Source organism: Morus notabilis, unplaced genomic scaffold, assembly GCF_000414095.1.
Source record: "Morus notabilis unplaced genomic scaffold, ASM41409v2 Scaffold367, whole genome shotgun sequence".
Lineage (NCBI taxonomy): Eukaryota > Viridiplantae > Streptophyta > Magnoliopsida > Rosales > Moraceae > Morus > Morus notabilis.
In genome coordinates, this window is record NW_010365882.1 from 22442 (window position 1) to 42489 (window position 20048).

The following is a 20048-nucleotide window of genomic DNA, read 5'->3' on the forward strand; positions in this document are numbered from 1 at the left end:
TTCATATTGTACTCTCTTTTGGTCAAAGTATAACAATAAATATATATAGAAAGACAAACAAAATATGACCCGGCAGAATTAGTGGAATCATATTTTAAACGTTTAGGTCACATTAAAATCATATCAACTAAAAAAGTATGCAAATTTAACGCGACGGATAGTACTGTATATATGTCTCTTTCCTATTTTCCAAGAAACTATAATTTGAACTTACGGTTCCTAAAAATTATTATTACAAGCCAGACTTTAATTTGCAAATATTTTGACTTGTGTTCTCTTCTTCAATTCTGCAATATATCTCAAACATTCTCAACCATGGGGAACAAAGAAGAAGAGGCATGCAAACTAGGTCTCGGTGTTGGAGAGCAATACTACGCTGCGACGCAGACGAAAGATGATCATGATCATGATCACGATCACGGTAAGAAGATCAAACAGCCTATGGTTTGCTTAAGGCTAGATCTTTGCAGGTTTGAGGTTTTCCCGAAAGATGATCATGATCATACGGATCACCGAAGTATTCTCTTCGAGGGTCATTCGAGTTTGAAGCCAAAAAATAATCATAATATTATTCATGATGATGATCAAGAAAATCATGTAGGAAACCGTGGGAGTACGAGAAATGAGAACAATATTACTAATGGTGGTATTAGTAGAAAGAAACTGAAGCTTACCAAAGAGCAAACCATGTTTTTGGAAGGCTGCTTCAAGTCCAATACCACCCTTAATCCGGTACATAATATTAATTCATTTTATATTTGATAATTTATTTATCATCTTTTATTATTAATTATTGATCATAAAATGCTTCCAGAGAGTAATTGAGTTGTAATGGAATATAAATATGCAGGCCCAGAAACGGGAACTGGCTGAGCAATTGAATCTGAAGCCACGGCAGGTAGAAGTTTGGTTTCAGAACAGAAGAGCCAGGTAACATTTAATTTCTATATAACATTATACATGCATATATACACAGTGGAGATATTTTTTAATTTTTACTGCAGATAAACACTAATTATATATAGGATCAGTTTTCAATAGTTATATTTTCACGATGTTTATTCATCAAATATAAAATTTTAATAACATGGCATGATAAGAATTTAATCTTATTAATTGTTGCAAACGATGAATTTATGTTATTTGGGCTCCCAGAGTCAAGAGATGACAAGACATATCACCTCCTAAGAGGCCTAAAGCATTTTTAAATATTAACTACATATGTGTTTCTCATCCTTTGACTATAAATTAGACTTATATATATATATATATATGAGTAGCTTCCTTTTTCTTAACTTTTAACTAGAATAAATCTCAAGTACACATATGTGTAGTACAAGCTTTTTCTCCATTTAAATTCTTGTTCTTTGTTGTTTTTTTTTTTTTTTTCTTTTCTTTTTCTATCTCTTAATGAGTTTGAATATATGTTTTGGCTAGTATAAAGTTCACACTAAATAAAACAAACAATGTTAAATGAAACTGTGCGTGTTAACTGATTACTATTTTGCGATTCAGGACAAAGATGAAGCAAACAGAGGAAGACTGCGAATTACTGAAGAAATGTTGTGAGAGTCTTGGCCAAGAGAACAAAAGATTGAGAAAAGAATTGCAGGAGCTTCGATCGATTAGGGTTGAACAATGTCACGGGAAATTAGATGATATTCAGTTTGCTAACAATGTAAAGCTTACTATGTGCCCGAATTGCCAGAAATTAAGCAAAAATTAGAGAACAATATTACAAACTGAAGCTTCTTGAGTCAACTAGGGTTTTTTGTTATAGTATTGTGACAATGGTGAAAATAAATCGGAGAATGTTTCAATGGAGTTATAGAAAAGTATTTTATTGGCATTAAGTTTAGAAAATCAGATATCTTATGAAAATCATATATAAGAACGTCAAAAAGTGTAAATTTAACAGGCTTTAATGAAAAATTAACAATCTAAAACTGCATGCACCGATATAGTATTAAAAAAAAATAATAATTGAGTTTCGGTATGTCCAGGAAACGGATTAGTATATATCTTCCTGAACTGCTTGGTTGTGAAAGCAACGCTCAAAAGTACCATGAGAAAACTATGAGGTAGAGTAAAATTTGTTTTTTTGACTTTTGTCCTAATGAAATTATCCATGATTGGAACTACATCCAATAATCTATTAATTTTTGACATATATGGTCTTCACATTAGCCTAAGACCCTTTCGTCCAATAATACATCTCTCGTGTCCCTTTGCATAATGCCTTAGTATGTGAGCTCTTTGAATATTTGCTTAATTTACCATTTGGACTTTGTAATACTCTTGGTCATTTTATAGATTCTAGAAGCAATTAATTTTCATAAATACGTTCAATATGTAGTATTTAATGTATTATATGGGTGATCATAACCAAAAGTTAATAGAGTATAATACTTTCAAAATCAGTTAATCTTAGAATTAACTACTAAATTTAAACCAACCTTTTATGACCAAATAATCTTCAGCTTCTTCTGTATATGATAAAGTAAAATGTAGACTCAAATCACTTGTCTAATTTTTAGTGTCTAACTAATTGTGTTACAGCATTTTATTTGAATGAACAGGTCAAATAAGAGATATTAAGAATTATATAACATTTCAAGTAGGTTGGCACCTTAAAAAATCTCTTACCAAACCTCTAATAATAGAAAAGAAAATTACGAGAAAAAGTAATGAACTAAAAGGGTAGTAGCGAAAAGACAAAAACAACAGAGAATGCAATCCCCGAAAAAAAAAAGAAAAAAAAAAGAAAAAAAAAAGACTAACAACAACAAAAGCAAGAAACTGACAGACATAAAGTAAAAGCCAAGACTTTTTCTTCGATAATCAGTTCAGTAAATAAACCTCATTAAGGTTAGTAAAACCCAAAAGGGAGAAACCTAACAAGAAAAAAAGAGTTCAACGCTTGTTATTGAAAATCATGACTGATCAACAAATCTAGAATTCGGCCTATTAGACATGTCTTTCTTGACGAACAAAAATCCGGAGCATTACAACACTATGTTTGTTGATATATTATAGTAAAATATGTCATTTAATAGACCTAAATATCAAAATGAGGAAAATTAGTTAAAAAATATTTCAAATCTTTTATATAATGTGACACAATCTGATAGATTAGACACCATTTTAGACAAGTTATTTGATTTCACTCCATGGAAAAATAAAATACTGTGATAAGTGACGTTTAATTTACAGGCTAAAAACATTAATTTTGGAATTTTTGACCACAGCTATCTCCAAAATATGGTTTGATTTCTACATATTATCATGATGTTCTAGAAAGGATATATAGACAATAATTTTAGCATATTACCAAGTCAACCTATATAGGTCGTGTTTGGTTCATTAGCTCCAATTTGCGAATTTGAAAAAAGAAATGGATTTGAGTTGTTATTTAATTAGAATTTGAAATAAGTGTTTGGAAGGGTATGTAATTTGACATTTTACTTGAATTTTGTGTTTGGTGCTAACTCTTAGTATCAAAAGTTTGAGATAAAATTATATTAAAAAAATCTGCTTAACTAATCTGCAACGTATATTTTCATAAAAACCATTGAACAAAAATTTTCCCATGTTACTACATAAGAAAACCTGTCATATATGCTATTAGAAATAACAAAACACGGTAAAATGTCTTAATGCAGGCCACATGCTACTCGCCATCTCTTCCCTTAAAACACCCATTTGTCTACGATTAGGTTCTGATTTTCCTGTGTTGCCCTATCAAGATTATAACTCTGATTAACATCCTATTCCGCATTCTAGGGATTGATTTTAGTCACCCATTCTCCATCCCTAAAGTATTTGTTTGGTATAGGGTCACCATAGTGATACATGTGGATGAAGTTATGAAGTACAACACAAGAAATCAGTATTTTTACTTGTTTCTCCATTGGCTAATTATTTATCCATTTGAGAATACGAAACCTAGCTTTCCATACTCCGAAAGTGTGCTCAATACAATTCCTAAGGGACGAATTCATGTAATTGAACAACTCATGATAAGAGATGCAAACAATAAAATGATAACAACTCACATGTCACATTAGTTGGTACACAAAAGTTAAGGTTTGAGTTGGTCTCTTTAGCATTACTCATTGAAAAATAAGACCTTGAAAGCAATTGTTAATAATGAAACAACAAATTAAAGCATAGTTCAAACATGAACATACATAACCTCCATCGCCTAGCCGAATTCAACAAGATGAAGAAAAGAAAAAAAAAATAAAAATAACAAGGTTTTTAAAATACTGTGACGACCCTTAACTTTCAGTCATCTATTCTAAATTCATACTTAGCATTTCCTATCTTTTACTACTTTTTAATTATAACCTCTTAAAAATTCAGACTAATTTTTTTTTCTTCAATAGTAAAATTGATTCTAATAACATTTAGCGGAATAAAACATCGTTCAGTGATTTTTATAAAACTCGAATATCATAAATTACTATCTTGAAAACAATTTCAACTTTTCTTTTAAAACCTTGAACTTGTTCTCCTTACTCGTAGTCATGTATTTAACCTAACATTCGCATGTCATTACCATTCATATGCTCTTAAGGCATTAACATTTTTGCTATGCATGCCATTAATGTTATAATATTTTAGATACATTATGCATACCTTGGGACTTAAGGTTGCTATGCATATATAGCCTCATTCTCTCATATACTTTACTTTCATTACATAACTCGTCTACCTTCCTAAAACAATATTTACTTTATACACATAAGGCTTAGCAGCATTTTTAAAAAATGTGATGTATTCACTACCCACTTGCCCACATGTCACTGCTTCATCCTTTTCCACACGCCCAACAAACAGGTTTAGGGTGCCGGTGTCTTACTCGTGCTTCCTACAACACGAACAAACCTAATGAGCTTTCGCTCGGTAAGTAACAGTAGGCCATAATAAATGCAAATAATAATGCACACCCATATATGCATTCATATCATACGTCCTAACATGCTTCCTAAACATTCAAAGTGTTCATCATATTATGCTTTCTTACCTTTCGTATTATGCTCTCTTTTCTTTCGTTTCATATTTCTTGACATCTTTCGTTCTTGTGTCGTTCATTTTTCATAGCTTTTACTTGTTATGGGCCCCATCTCGTTGTACTGTTGCGCGCATAATTAGTGAGGAGTGGGGTAGCTAACCAAAACTATCTCACACATGATTTCATTCATAATCATAATAATCTTTCCTTGCGAAGGGCGGTACAAACAATATTATTAACTTCTTATCATTTGCCATCTTTATTTACTCATCATCTTACTATCATAATTTCATATTATGACAGTAATTTTAATCTCTTCATCTTATTGTCATCATTTCATATTATGACAATAATTTTAATCATATTGGTACATCTTTAAACATTCTTACCAATTTCCAATGAAATTGAACTTTGTTCGAATGTGTAACTTTTGTTAACTTTGACTTTGACTTTATCGCAAATTAAAATTCTACTGCTAATACAAGTCCATAAGCACATTCAAAGCAATAAACAAGTTTCAAGAAACATCTTTCACTTAATGACATACAGTGAAATCATCTTATGCACAAATTTGTGCAACACAAAAAAATAGTCTTGTTCGTGGTATAGACATAGAAAAACTATTGTACTTACAGGAGCACTGCTAACATCACGGCTTTCAAGTCTCCGGAAATCTTGCTTCCTTGATCGCCTATTAGTCCTATCATATAAATTTTTGAACATTAGATTTACAATCCAAGATCAGTAATTGAAACACAATTTGATCTGAATTCGTGGTTTCGTAAATGTTATTTTCTTAAAGTACGTATGTCGTTTTTAAAATCTTTAAAGAGATCTACGATTTCATGTTCGGTATCCGGACCGAAAAATCACCTATATCATTAATGTGCACCAAACCCGTGACCTTTTACCTTAAATCACATTTTGGACATGTTTCAAAAATCAGTCCTAAACTGATGTCTATGGTCATTTTTTAGAAAAATGCTATTTTACAAAAGTTGTTCGGAATGAAATTTCTTTCAACTTTGTGTTGATAACCTTTTGAAACTAAGCTTTTATCTTAGTTCTCTAACCCAAAACAGCGTCGGATTCAAATTTTCGGATCAATAGGCTAGATTTCAGTTTTAGTCTGAAACTGAGAATTTTTATCGTTTTAGGTTTCTATACATCTCCGATCATTGAATCGACTTACTTTTCACATCTTAATCCTCTTATTCCTTATGAAAACCGGTTTTAACTCAAAGTCTCACACTAAATTTCGGCAGAGTTCCGCCTAATTTTCCGTGTTTCCCAAGCTAACCTTAGCTCGTTTTATCTGTTGTTTCCACCTTTAAACACAAACCCCATTCTTTCTCATTCAATTTTATCATCATATATATCATGATTCTAGGATTTCATCCATATTTTTACAAAAATTCTTCATACCAAGAATTGCTAGAAATAAAAATCCAATAACCAAGAATTCATCCTTAAATCACTAGATTTTCAAGTCCTTAACAACCACAAGCTTAATCATCATCTCAAGCAAAAAAAAAAAAAAAAATTCATGCTTTTTCCCATACTTAAACGTGCAGCCAAGGTAGAAAAAAGTGAAAACAAAACCAAAGTTTACCTTAGAGAATGTTAAGAAGTTTTTAGTGACGCGAACTAATTGTGCAGTTTCATTAATTTCGATCAAAACTCATTTTTCTCACTTTGGGTGAATTTGTTTTTCTTCCTCTCTCTTTGGCTGAGTTCTCTCTGTTCTTAGCATGAAAAATGGACATTTGGTGGTATTTTTATCTCTTAAAAACCGGACCTAATAAAGTGGGAGGACTAAAATGTAATTTTGGCACTTTTGAGAGACATTTTTGCAAAATTTCACCAAAAATATCTTTTCTTTCATTTTCACTAAGCTAGGCCGGCCACCTTGCTTTCACATGTCTCAATCTCAGCCCTTCATCCAATTCTTCACTTTAAATCTCAACCATCCATTTCTAATAACTATTTTATTTCGATTCAGTTTAATTCCTATATGGTACGCGTTTTACCCGCATTTTTCATACAGTTGGTCAACTAAGTCAACTTTGTTCAACCTTATCTATCCTTTCAAGAGTGCTTATCGATCAACTCTTAGATAATAAATTTTGACTTGGTCAACCCTATTCGGTCTAAAACCTCAATTTTCTTGATTTGGCCATCCGGATCTCTTTTTCGTCCGTTTTTCGTTTTGATTGTTTCTAAAACCCTAGAATTGATGTTTTTCAATTTTTTCCATTTCTTAAACTTAACACTCATGTGTTTCCCACTTGTGGGTTTAACATAGCATTCCGTGCCCCATTCTTAAATATAGTCTGAAAATCAGTAACTGCATCACACATCATAAATTTCTGAGCTTTAACTTATAATTTGTTATTCCATATTTATATCAAAAAATACTTATCATAAAAGTATTCATATTAATAATACAAAAAATTTCAGGAAATTTTATCCTATACAATAATTTTAATAAATTTTCTGGTCATGACAAATACACCACCAAAGTTGGTCGTCACTTCCATCTCCACAATAAGCCTCTATTGTAGGTGGAAAATTAGCGCACATGCAATACGGAAGTTGTGGTTGGAAGTTCGGAGTTTGGGGGGTGAGGTTCTGGGACATGTTTTGGAATGTTTGGGGTTGTTGTTGGAAGTTTAATGCTTGATGAGAAAAAGTCAGGACTTATTGTTGGCCAAAATTAGGCGGCTGTTGGGGAAGCAGTTGGCCAAAGAAAGGCGGTGCTACATCAGAGTCATTAGGCAGCAATGACGGCTTTGTGAATACTATAAGGGCGGGTTTAAACACCGCAAGCCGTGATTTAAACATTGCCTTGTCATCCAAGGCAATGGGAAAGAAAGTGGCACGCAGTGGCCAAAGGTAGACCGGTGATCCAGAGGCTAACGCACTTATAGGACGCCTTAGTACTCTAGAAAGCCAAGAAAGTAGGCGTGGAACTAGTTTTGGTACGAATCAGCTCAGCCAAATACTTCTGTGATGCGGCAGCGTCAGACCACTATGAAGCAAATGGAAATTGATAATGAAAAGGCAGTCACATTCTTGGAGTCGATTAGTTGGTTTCCCCACTTGCAGCACTTGTTCCTCGACATGACAGAAAGTCAAAGAGGTGTTTTGTGATGAAGACGGTTAACTTAAAAAAACTAATTAAACAACCCCTCCACACTCAATACCAAAACCGGTCATGCCTTCACCCTTTATGGATCATCGCTTACCGAATTTTATATCTCCAGTCACAAACTACCAGCAACATTCACCTTTCTTTGGCCAGGCTGCCTAACTTTGGCGAACAACAAGTCCCGACTTTTCCTCAACAAGCACCAAACTTCTAGCAACATGTCCTAAAACCTCACCCTCCAAACTCACAACTTCCAACCACAACCTCTGAATTACACAGTGCGCTAATTTTTCAGTTACCACAAGGGCTTATGGTGGAGATGGAAGTGATGACCAGCATTGATTGTGTATTTTAAAACCCTCATTATTACATATTTAGTTTTTCTCTTTTCTTTGTTTAGTTGAAGTCGGTTAGGAGATTGAGGTTATGTATGCTCATGTTTGAACTATGCTTTAAATTGTTGTTTCGTTATTGACAATAATTGCTTTAAAGATCCTATTTTCCTATTAAGGACTGTAATTGGACGTATTTATTTGTTTTCAAGCAATGCTATCAAATATGATTTCCACTTGTATTAATTTCTCTCTTGACCAAATGGTGTACCATGTTATGAGTTGATGATGTATTTTTTTGTTGTTGGAATGGTGTACTCAATTATGCCTTGATGAAATATATGTATCCAGTTTTATACCATTCAGTATAATTATATGAAGAATGAATGTTATATTTTTCGCATGACATTATGTGGAACAGAGGTCCATCAAATGCGTGGCAAAGTAATACGTTCAAGAACGACTTCGACGATGATTATGAGATCGCTGTCGTCGCTACTGTGCTATACTAGCACTATACATACATGGATAGACCACCCCCTCAGCGTAAGCATACTTCTTCTTTAACAGGTATTATGCGTGACGAGTACTTGCTTGATGGATACGAAGAAGTAATTTACAAGAAAATTGGGATGGAAGGTGAATGTTACGTCTCAGTTCGTTGCTTGAGTTTAAAGGATTATTGACACCCATTAGGAATATGAATGTGGACGAATAACTTTTTATTTTCCTATACACTGTGTGCCAAAGCCAGAGCAACAGAGAGTTACAAGACAAAAGGCAGCATTATGGGGCTACTATTTCGAAGTACTTCAAAGTCGTGTTAGAGGCGATTTATCGCCTCCGATTTGACTTCATTCGTCGCCCGGATTTCAACAATGTGGATGCATTCATAGCGGCAAATGTAAACAAGTACTTACCACGGTTTCAGATAATTCATTACAAGTGACTAAACTCTTAAGGATGGATGTGTAACATATTGATCCCAATCCGAGATCTCATGCTAATTTGTATTGTCTCTTACATGTTTACAAAATTGTCTTAGAGCTCTTGATGCGACTTACATCTCTTGTGTTCCACCACCCAGCAATTGCAAAGCATAGATAAATATGAAGGATTTCTACTCTCAAAATGTGTTGGGTGTGTGCTCTCTCGACACGAAGTTCACGTATATTTTAGCTTGATCAAAACACTCAAGTGCTTACATCTGTAACGGAGATGTCGTCCAAAAATTTCCCAACGCCTCCTCCCGGTATAAGAACAATGATCGTACTTACATTTGTTTTCATACGTTAGAACTTGTTATAATTGGAGTTAGTGTTTAGATGTGTATGTTTGAGTTTAAGTCTGAATTAGAAATCTAATTTGAGTTTGCATCCAGATAAAACATAACTTGAATTGTAAATAATAAGAAATGAATGGTATATAATTTTTTTTGTTTAACATTTTCTTTAATTTTAAAAATAAATTTGATTTAAGGGAAAATAATTTATAGTTAAATAAAAAAAGGAAATATAGTAATAATAAAAAAATATAATACAAATAGGTAATAATAATGTGTTTTCATACAAAAATACAATACAATAGAACATATTAAAGCGAATGGCGATTTTGGTAAACTATCCACATTTCGGTCGCCTTCTAATCTCTTAACAAGACCATCTTTTTTCGGGGATTTCTAATGCGACACAATGGTTGACCCACATGATTGTTATTGTCATTGATGTCCCGTTCTATGTTATGGAGATCTATTTCTTGGCCGCTGGAACTCCATCTTGAGAGTACTGATTTAGTATGCACATCTAAACACAAACTCAAATTACAACTTAAATTCTAATTCAGATTTAACTCAAATCAAGACATTTTCTTTTTCCTCAATCCACTATAAAAAAAATAAATTAAATTTCCATATAAAGTATACCTGTGTAGCAATTACAATTGTCACCAACAATATTACCACAAGTCAACAATGGTATATACAGAGCACTACAATTGGTCCACCAGCGCTACAACAGTTAGTAGATTGCCATCGTTGAGTTATCATGATATTGTTGGTGGCGATCGCAATTACCATACATGTGTATTTTTTATTCTATCATGGAGAGAGAGAGTATATGATGAACAAACCATAACCTTAACTCTTCGCAAACATGTACATACATAAAAGAGCCAAGAGCCAAAGAGCTTTTTGCGCCATGCTCCTTGTTTTGGCAAGTGTCAACTTCTTCGTCTTTTTCTTCTTTGTTTTTAACTTTTTTGCTTTTTCCTTTTTGTTTTTTGTTTTTACTAATTTTTGTTCTTCCCACTTTTTTTATTTCCAGCAAATACTTTTTTGCAGTAATTTTTTTTACCATGTACTTTTTAAAAACTCTTTTTTTTTTTTCGCCTTTTTGCTTCTTTTGAAATAAATTTGATCATATATATCATCGGAATTTTACCTTAATCTTAAACATATCCACGTGTTTATATCTATCTGTCTATACATGCATGCATATATAACTCTTATTTTTAATTAAACTTAACTACTAGGAGATAATAAATAGATAATCTTTATCTTTACATCTTTTTAAGAAAAGAGCTTTTTCTCCATGCTCCTTGTTTCGCCAAGTGTCAACTTCTCCATTTTTTTCCTCTTTGTTTTTAACTTTTTCCTTTTTCCTTTTTGTTTTTTGCTTTTACTAATTTTTCTTTCTCACTTCTTTTGATTCAAGCAAATACATTTTTACGATTAATTTTTTTTTACCATGTATTTTTGTTTAAATACTTCTTTTTCCTGTTTTGCTTCTATTGAAACAAATTTGATCATGTATATCTTATCGTAATTTTACCTTCATTTTAATCTTAATCTTAACATACCTAAAAGAGTTAAAACTTCTTTTCCCCAAGCCTTCTCCACGTGTCTGTATCTAACTGTCTTTACATATATACATATATTAATTTCCTTTTCTAATTAAACTGAACTGCTAGGAGAATAATAAATAGATAAAACTAAATTTTATGAGAACTTTTGAATTTCCTTATCCAAAATATATAAGGAACGCACGCACGAGGCTCGTGCTTTTAACTAGTTTCAAGTAAAAGACTCAACCGTCAAGAGAGAAACTAACCAAAACTTTACACTCTAACCACTCCTTAAAGAGAGGAAAAAAGGATAAAATCTATATGGCTACAAGTATATGACAATATAACTTGAGTTTTTTCCTGAAAAGGGGAAAAGTTAAGAGCAATTTGACTATTTAGGTGACCTAATATTGACTATTTATATGCCAGGAATACAAAAAGATACATGGCTTACACATGAACAGAGTCACATGCTTCTTTGCTCATATACGAAATTAAATTCATGAATCCTATCTTTTTGACAATAATTTATATTTGTTACTGACAAAAAAAAATGAAAAGTTTATCGAGAATTTCTTACTGAATTTGTTTGGTGAAAAACCAAAGTGGCATAAATAACTTCATTCCATGCATCAGGAACCCGGGGAGGCACCAATGGCTGCAGTCTTGCCGCCTTTTCGAGACCTTTTTCCCAGCGGTTGAGTTCCTTCCATAGATTGACGGATGGCCATCCTTGCGGAAATTGGTCAACCTCGTCACATTCAATAGTTTCACCGGAACCCGCATATCCCGTATTGTTTCCTCTACTATCTTCATTTTCAAAGGATAATTATCAAGGATGGCCCCAATAAAGGCGGGTTTTGTTTCGCCGTTACAAGAGCCCCCTGAATCCCAATCTCCACCTCTGCATTAAGGATTTAGCCAGAAAATTTTCTCAGTCCAGACGCAATATGAAAAATATAAACTACTATTTTTAATCGAGTGGAAACGTAGTTACAAGTTTTTGTCAGGTTCAATTGTAATAGTTTTTTTAACCGAGGGACAATTGAAATTCTACAGAAATTTTATCTATAAAAACTAAAAATTTTAAATTTCAGCTGGGCTACTGCCCCATTGAGCTAGATATAGCTTTTCCCATGGATTTAAGAGCTCTTAAACAGAGACAATGTGGGAATGAATGCAATAGCTTATTCCTTAGAGCAATTTCTCTCAAGCATTTTCTCTTTTTTGTCACATGTTTGATGAAAATTGAGCAAAGATGAAACAATCAAGGCTAAAATATGGAAGTTAGATGAGAAAATATACCGGAAATGAGCGGTAGAGTATCCCCGATAAAAGACCAACTGCTTCGCCGGATTCACGTTTTTGTCAATCCAATTTGCCCAAGTTTTCAAAGATCTTCTATATGCCTCGATGGAGTCGAATTGTGGATAGACATAATCTCCCTCTCTAAAGTAGTTTTTCCTATAGCAAGTAATATGTTAAATGTACTTTTTAGAATTCACTATTTTCTAAGAAAAAGATAACAAAAAACAGAGTTCTTTCTTGGAGCATCAAACTGAACTCAGCTGTATGCTAGTTAATTCAAAGATTTGTTAGTCTAACATCGATCTAATTACCTTCAAGCCAAAGGAAATAATGAAAGTCGTTATGAAAAGAAAATGAACTGGGAAAGTGATTTTGATGTGCCAAGCTAATACAAGAAAATGTATCATCCAAAATCTCATAAAATGACTGAAGCTCAGAGACATACCCACGAGAAGTCTTTCCATGAGCCCACCAGTGGCCTGTATTGAAGATTAGAATGTCAGCCCTCTTCCAACGAGCTGAGGTCTTGTCTATTCGATCTATCGAAAGAGTTGGCTTTGAATTTCCCTGGCCATCGACGCGGACCCCTTCCCTCACAAGGAAATGCGACCTCACAAAATCCACCGTGCAGTTGTAGTCCTGTGCAAGTTTTCACAATTTGGTAGTCAGTAAAGAGTACTTTTTATATCAGCTATAATTCCTACACCTACATAATCATGTGAAAACAAATACGAAAATGCTGCAGCTGCTTACCTAAACAATGACTGTTTTTATCGATTTTAATTTTGGAAAATCTTACGGTTTCTGCTCATTGTAATGATAGTAGAACAAGATGTGTGATTCTTAAGAGGATTGTGTTACAATTTCAACCAAGAAAAGGCATTCGGAATAAATGTTTTTTTGATTCAATGCTATTTCAAGGCAAAAGAAGAAAATAAACTAACGAGTTTTTGGATATAAAACTAGACAAGTAAGGAGTATTGTGTTAAGGTTTGCGCTACAGTTTCAACCAAAATGAGGCAGAAGTTGATTTTTAATGCAAAAACATAGAAACTTCTTTATTAAGTATGTTTTTACCGAGGCTAATTGTAGACGAAAGGTTAGTAAAAATCCAGGAATGACTACTTGGGAGGTGTCCTGTATTGGAGTGAGATTTTAGATTGAAGCTATATATGAACAATGGCAGTACTTCTCACTTTAAGATCAATTGACGTCCCAGAGAATTATTAGAAGAAAATATTCTAATTTTTGTACCTCGAATTTGAAGATGTAATAACCTCTTCCCTTTGTTATTTTGTGGCCACGAACTTCATACATTTTGCTTTTATTTTGCAGGCCCTCACGGAGGAGACATAGAATTGACTCGAACTGGTTTCTGTTCATCGAATCTCCAACCAGCATCAGCTTTTTGCCCCTTATTCTTGCCAAGAAGTCAGTTGCATTAAACCTACAAGTGAAGAGTGACCCAGAGGAGAAATGTACACCTGGTGAGTCCGCTTTGAGAAAGAGAAGCAAAAAGAATAAAATTTCTTAAAATACTTGGAAAAGGGTATCCATATGTTATTCAAAGCCGGAAGTTATGACTCATGAGCAGTACCAGATTCAATACTTAAACTCACTATTTTTGCTGGAATTTGAGCTTTAGTTTACATATTGAACAAGTGCTCAACAGAAGTGCCAAGGTTGACCTGGGGAAAAGTTTTATGCATCTAATCTCAAACTCTAATTCGGTTCTTGTGCCCTGGGATTGCTTAAATATCTTCCCCTTAAATCACCTTAAAAACGTTCTTGAGATTAACACAAATAATAAGACATATTTACAAGGGGCATATCAAGGCACATCGAGCAAAGGAAGTGGTACAAAGAATCCCCTTACATGAATATCTTTTTTGAATTTACTCATATTTCTTCATTAGTATAGCTCTACCTGTTTGTTTGTGCATATGCCTATCAAAGTAACTGTATATAAAGAAAGACTGAACTTTTGCAACTTCTAGATTCATTTGAAATGAGCTGCGGCGACTATTGGTCACGAACCATAATGCTTTTTTGGTTTTCCTATGCTATGTACAGTTTTCATATTACTTTCATTAGTTTCTTATTACAGGGTACAATGTTGAGACAAGAACCCTGATTCAAGGCTCATAAGATTGGAAGGTGAGTCGCCACGTTGACTCGAATGATCTAGCCTAATTCCCACCACTGAAAAGTGAAAACCCCTCTCCATGTCAATAAGTATAACCATAAAACTCATAAGAGTTAGGAAACAAGCGGCATTGAAGAAGCCCCAAGGACTTATCCGTGGTGCCCCACAAAATCCTTATTTCCTTACTCCTTACTCCTTCCCCATCAAAACCTTCATAAAAGCCTTTATGTTTATTTATTTCTTTTTCAATTTTCGTCATTATTTTTTAAGGTTTTGTTTCTGTTAATATAAGGAGTCAATTTGAAATTCCAAACAGAGAAGACCAAAAATTTGGAATCAAGCTTCAGTTTTGATGATATCTAGTCTTTCTCTGCTAAGAATAAGATTTGATCATCATCTAATAATGGATTGGCTTGGTCAGAAAATACTATACATGTTTTTGGGGGAAGCTTTTGGATTCTCTTCTCTTAACCAGGCTATTTTGAAGCTTATTTGGAAATTTAAGGGATACAAACCTTTCATCATGCCATTGTCAATGGCCCCTTATATCCTAAATTCATTGAGGCATAAAATCATTTAGAAGTCACGTTATTAGTGTTTTCATATCATGGTAGGTAAGTGTTGTGAAGGGAAATACACTAACACACACAAGTGCATGATCTCGACCGTTAGTTCACATAGGCCCTGCTGTGGGATCCCCCGAGCCCCCCCAACAACCAAAGGCTGAGATCTTGCAATTGCATCATTCGGGAGTACATTTAGGTCTCCTCCTTGGTGTATATCTTAAGTTTCTCTAAACATTCAAATTAGCTGGTTGTTCACTTTTGCTACTACTAGTACACTACTTGGCGACAATGACACTAATTTCCAAACTAAGAAACTCAAAATCCACACCACTCAATACTAATTCTCTTACAACTTGGCAAATCATATGTCCTTTTTGTTGAGAACTTAAATGAGACCCCCCAAAAAAAAAAAAAGTACACAGATGGACCCAAATGCGATACAAGGATAAAATTAAGGACCAAGTTAGCCGGTTGTTCACTTTTGCTACTACTACACTACTTGGTGACAGTGACACTAATTTCCAAACTAAGAAACTGAAAATCCACACCAGTAAATACTAATTCTCGTTCAACTCAAGCAAATTATATGGTCTTTTTGTTAAGAACTTAAATGAGACAAAAAAAAGCATAAGGACCAAAGTGCAATACGAGCATAAAATTAAGGACCAATAATGCAAATAAGCCAAAAACATAAATACCTGGGAAGCTCACAAGTATGAGGCTTCCACCTCCATTTGAGATAGTCATGGTCAGACCTTCCATTGGTTTGGCAATCAAAAGCCTCGTCCACATAAGGACAAGAACCTGGTTTATAAATTGGATGTTGATTTTCCTCATCTTTCACCCAAGTCCCACTATACAAATCACACTCTTTTACTCTCTCCACCCACAAATCACTCTCATTTTCAACAGAAACTCCATTTTTAGGAGGTGGGTATTCCTCATTTTTGTCTAAAACTTCCTCACTGATGATTTTGGGTGTTGAAACTCCATTTTCAGGAGATGGGTCTTTCTCATTTTTGTCTGAAACTTCCTCATTGATGATTTTGGGTGTTGAAACTCCATTTTCAGGAGATGGGTCTTTCTCATTTTTGTCTGAAACTTCCTCATTGATGATTTTGGGACTAATTGGAGAAATGGGTTCTTGGATCGGTGGTTCTTGAGAAGAAAAAGAAGAAGAAATTTCAGTTTGGGTTTGGGGGAAGAAATCTCTGTAGAGAGAGATTGGGGGTTCGAGAGAACTTTTACTGAATAGGAAGATGCTGAAGAGGAAGAAGAAGAGGAAGAGAAGAGTGATAAAAGTGTAACGATATTTGTTGTGTGGAGAAGGAGACGTTGTTTGTGTTGTTAAGGTTGTTTTTGTTTTTGTTGCTGCCATTTGATTTGGAAAGTGAGTTTGAGTTTGTGATGACGATGTTAATGTTGTTCCATCTAATGTATAGTTTTCTTTTTCTTTTCTTTTTTTTTTTCTTTTTCCTTTTTTTCTTGTTTGTTTCTCGATTTTGTAAATGAATCTTTGTCATGCAATTGGATTTAGGGTTGTTCATGGGTTAGATTGGTGCGGGATAGGACCTTTTTTTTTCGTCCCAAAGGGTGCGGGTTGCATATATTTGACCCCAACGATGTTAAAAAAATTTCACAACCCAACGATGTTCGGATTAGGTTGGGGCGGTGCAGGATGGGTTGGGTGGTCGGTTTCAACATTCAAAAAATCAAAGACTTAAAGTTCAATATAATATTCAAACTTCATCATTAAATAGAAATAGTAACCATCCTTATCAGTCCGGCGAGAGAGCACCGGAGAAAGTGGGCAAGACGGCAGCCGAGAGGACTGAGCAATGAAGAGAGAGTTATGAGGGGGTTAACGGGAGAGGAATAAGAGGGAAAACTGAAAAGGAAGAGGCAAGAAGAGGGGGTTCACGGGAGGGGAGACCGAGAATGAGATTGTGAACCCTAATGTTAGCGAGCCTAAGGTAGAACTTGGGCAGTTCGGCTTGGGCCGAAAGCTTGGGGGGATGTTATGCGGGTTGGGTTGGGGATTGCGGGTTGTTATGGGCCCAACCCGCAATCCGCCCCAAACACTTCGGGCCAGAGGTATAATGGGCCGAAAATTTAAAAATAATGCTGCAAGTTGCTTTTTTCGGCTTGGGTTGGGTTTGCAGGTTGTTCGGGTTTATGAACAGCCCTAATTGAATTCGCTCCCGCGTGCCGACATCTATTATATTGGTTCGCGTCTAGAGTATGTTTATAACTACTATCACATAATTTATATTATAACAACTAATGAGGAGTTTCTTTCATTTTCAAAAAAAAATTAAAAAAAAAATGAGAGTTTCTCCGTCTGAGTCTCCTTATGAGTAGGCATCAGTTTCTAATAGGGCTGATAATCCGAGCTGTCATGTTCGTATCGTGTTAATTTTTTCAGTTGACACAATAAAATTTGATATAAACATGACTCATTTATTATTCATGTCAAAATATAAAATATAAATACGATTTGTATATTTACGAGTTAACACGACTCAACACGACTAACTCATTTATTAGACAAGTCATGATAGTGTTATGTCAACCTGTTTCTAATAACTTGTTTATTAATTCGTTTATAAAATGAGTGCTAATAAGGTCTTGTCAACCTATTTCTCACCCCGTTTCTCAAACTGACCAGCAAACATAGGTAAACGGATAATTGTGTTGTGTATTCGTGTTACCCAAATATAATGCGTTTAATAAACAGGTTACAGCAGGTCAATTGCGGGTTGACGAGTCGACTTAAAAACGACACGGTATTTAATCATGTTGTATGGGTTTCACCTGATTTTGACTCAAACCCATTTATGATAAACTCAAACACGCTAACTCCGTGCAGGTTTCGAGCCGTATTATCGTGTCGCTACTCAGATTGTCAACCCTAGTTTCTGATTACTAAATTTTGATTAAAATCACATTAAACTAAAAAAAAAATGTAGAACAAACAATTTTTTTTGAGTGGGGGTTTAAGCCCTCACTAGAGCTGCTTTGGCTCCGTCCTTGATCATAATTTAAGATAAAAAAAACTTTTTAATTTTACAGAAAATGTACAAAATAATAATGCGGAAATAGTAGAAAATAGGCCAATATGAAAAGCTTAAGAAAGTATATAGGCCAATTTTTAGTTATAGAAATTAATATGCCATAACTTGTCAAGTTATGGTTCATAACCAGATAAGTTATGGACAAACTTGTCAAGTTATGGTTCATAACCATACAAGTTATGGACAAAAACCGTGAATTACGGATAATAACTTGTCAAGTTATGGTTCATAACCAGACAAGTTATGGACAAAAACAGTAATTTAGTCTATTTATTAATTTATGTAAACTATTGGCCTATTAATTTTAATTTATCTCAAGTCTTGGCCTATTTCCCTCTTTCTCCCATAATAATGTTGTAATTATTAGCTAAGAAGTCAATAACCAATAAACCAATATCAAAATTTAGCATATGTTAAGTTTGGTGTAAGTTTGACATGGATTTAATATCAAAATTAACATTTGAGAGTAATCCCATTAAAAGAATGACGTTTTTACCTCAATGTAAACTGTTAACATAATTGGCCTAGGAGCTTAACATTGTAGTCTTGCTTTTTTACAGTCAAATAAAAGTGTGAATTAGATTAAGCGTGTTTGAACTAATGGTCTATAACCATTGTTGGAATTACTGCTGGAACTTTGGGCGGCAGGCCTGCCTAAAGCCTGAATTTTTTCGGGCTTGGCGGACAGGCACCATTGTCCGCTCGTCCAGCAGGGAATTTCGGGCTCGGGCTCAGACAGCGCAAAAAAAGTGAATTTGACGAAGCCCGCCGATTGTTCGAACCACAAGGCCCAAAGCCCGCAAATAAGTCCGCCCGAAAGCCCGACCAAGAGCCCGTCCAACAACTCCTTTTTTTTACCGTTACGCCCGACCCGACCCGCCACCCGAAAAGTCCGAGAATAACGGCTATATTTCTAGTAGTTGTCCGAAAGCCCAGCCCGACCTGAATTTCAAAAACTAGCCGTTGGACTCAATTTTGCACTCAAAAAATTGATTTTTTTAACCCAAAAATTTCCCTATAAATACCCTCCTTTCCCCAAATACTTTCTTCACAAAATTTCTCATATTCTCTCTCAATCTCTCTTAATCTATTTCACTTTTGTCTCAAATCTTTCTCACACTTTTTCCACAAACTCACTCAAAATCATAAAGCTCTCTCTCAAAATGCTCTCATTTAAATTCTCAAAGCTCTTTTAAACTTCAAGCTCTCTAAAGCTCATTATTTATTTTTTGTGTTTTTTTTATTAATTAATTTTAATTTCACTTTTATAATGGATTCCTTTGGTTATGGTGATAATCCCGTTGATTCCCAAAGTTCAATTCATACTAATATTTATACTACGCAGGAATCACAAACATAAGTACCTGAGGAACATTATCCAATTCCAAATCCCGGTTGTGGTGGATTTAGTGGAGGTCGTGGTCGCAATGGTGGGCGTGGAGAGGCAAGTGCTACTATAAGTGTTGCAACATCTAAGAGGAAATGCAAGCACACCTCCTCAGTTTGGGAGCACTTTGACATCCTAGAGGAGGCCGACAATGACAGTAACATTAAACACATAGCTCAATGTAAATATTGTCATTCTCATTTAAAAGGTGACACTATTTATGGCA

At 34.4% G+C, this 20048-nt stretch overlaps 2 protein-coding genes across 2 annotated transcripts; one reads left to right on the top strand and one right to left on the bottom strand.

Annotated features, from left to right (window-relative positions):
* Positions 1-315: 315 nt before the first annotated feature.
* On the top strand, positions 316-1726 carry LOC21387115 (homeobox-leucine zipper protein HAT14). Its single transcript, XM_010108741.1, has 3 exons — positions 316-732; positions 851-930; positions 1516-1726. Exons 1-3 carry the CDS (start codon positions 316-318, stop codon positions 1724-1726), a joined length of 708 nt encoding a protein of 235 aa, XP_010107043.1.
* An 8499-nt stretch (positions 1727-10225) lies between these two features.
* LOC21387116 (protein trichome birefringence-like 5) lies at positions 10226-16754 on the bottom strand. Its single transcript, XM_010108742.2, has 6 exons — positions 16060-16754; positions 13904-14096; positions 13095-13288; positions 12647-12805; positions 11922-12245; positions 10226-10302 (listed from the first exon to the last, which is right to left on the bottom strand). The coding sequence occupies exons 1-6, from the start codon at positions 16737-16739 to the stop codon at positions 10290-10292; spliced, it is 1563 nt and encodes a 520-aa protein (XP_010107044.2). The 5' UTR covers positions 16740-16754; the 3' UTR covers positions 10226-10289.
* Positions 16755-20048: the final 3294 nt, after the last annotated feature.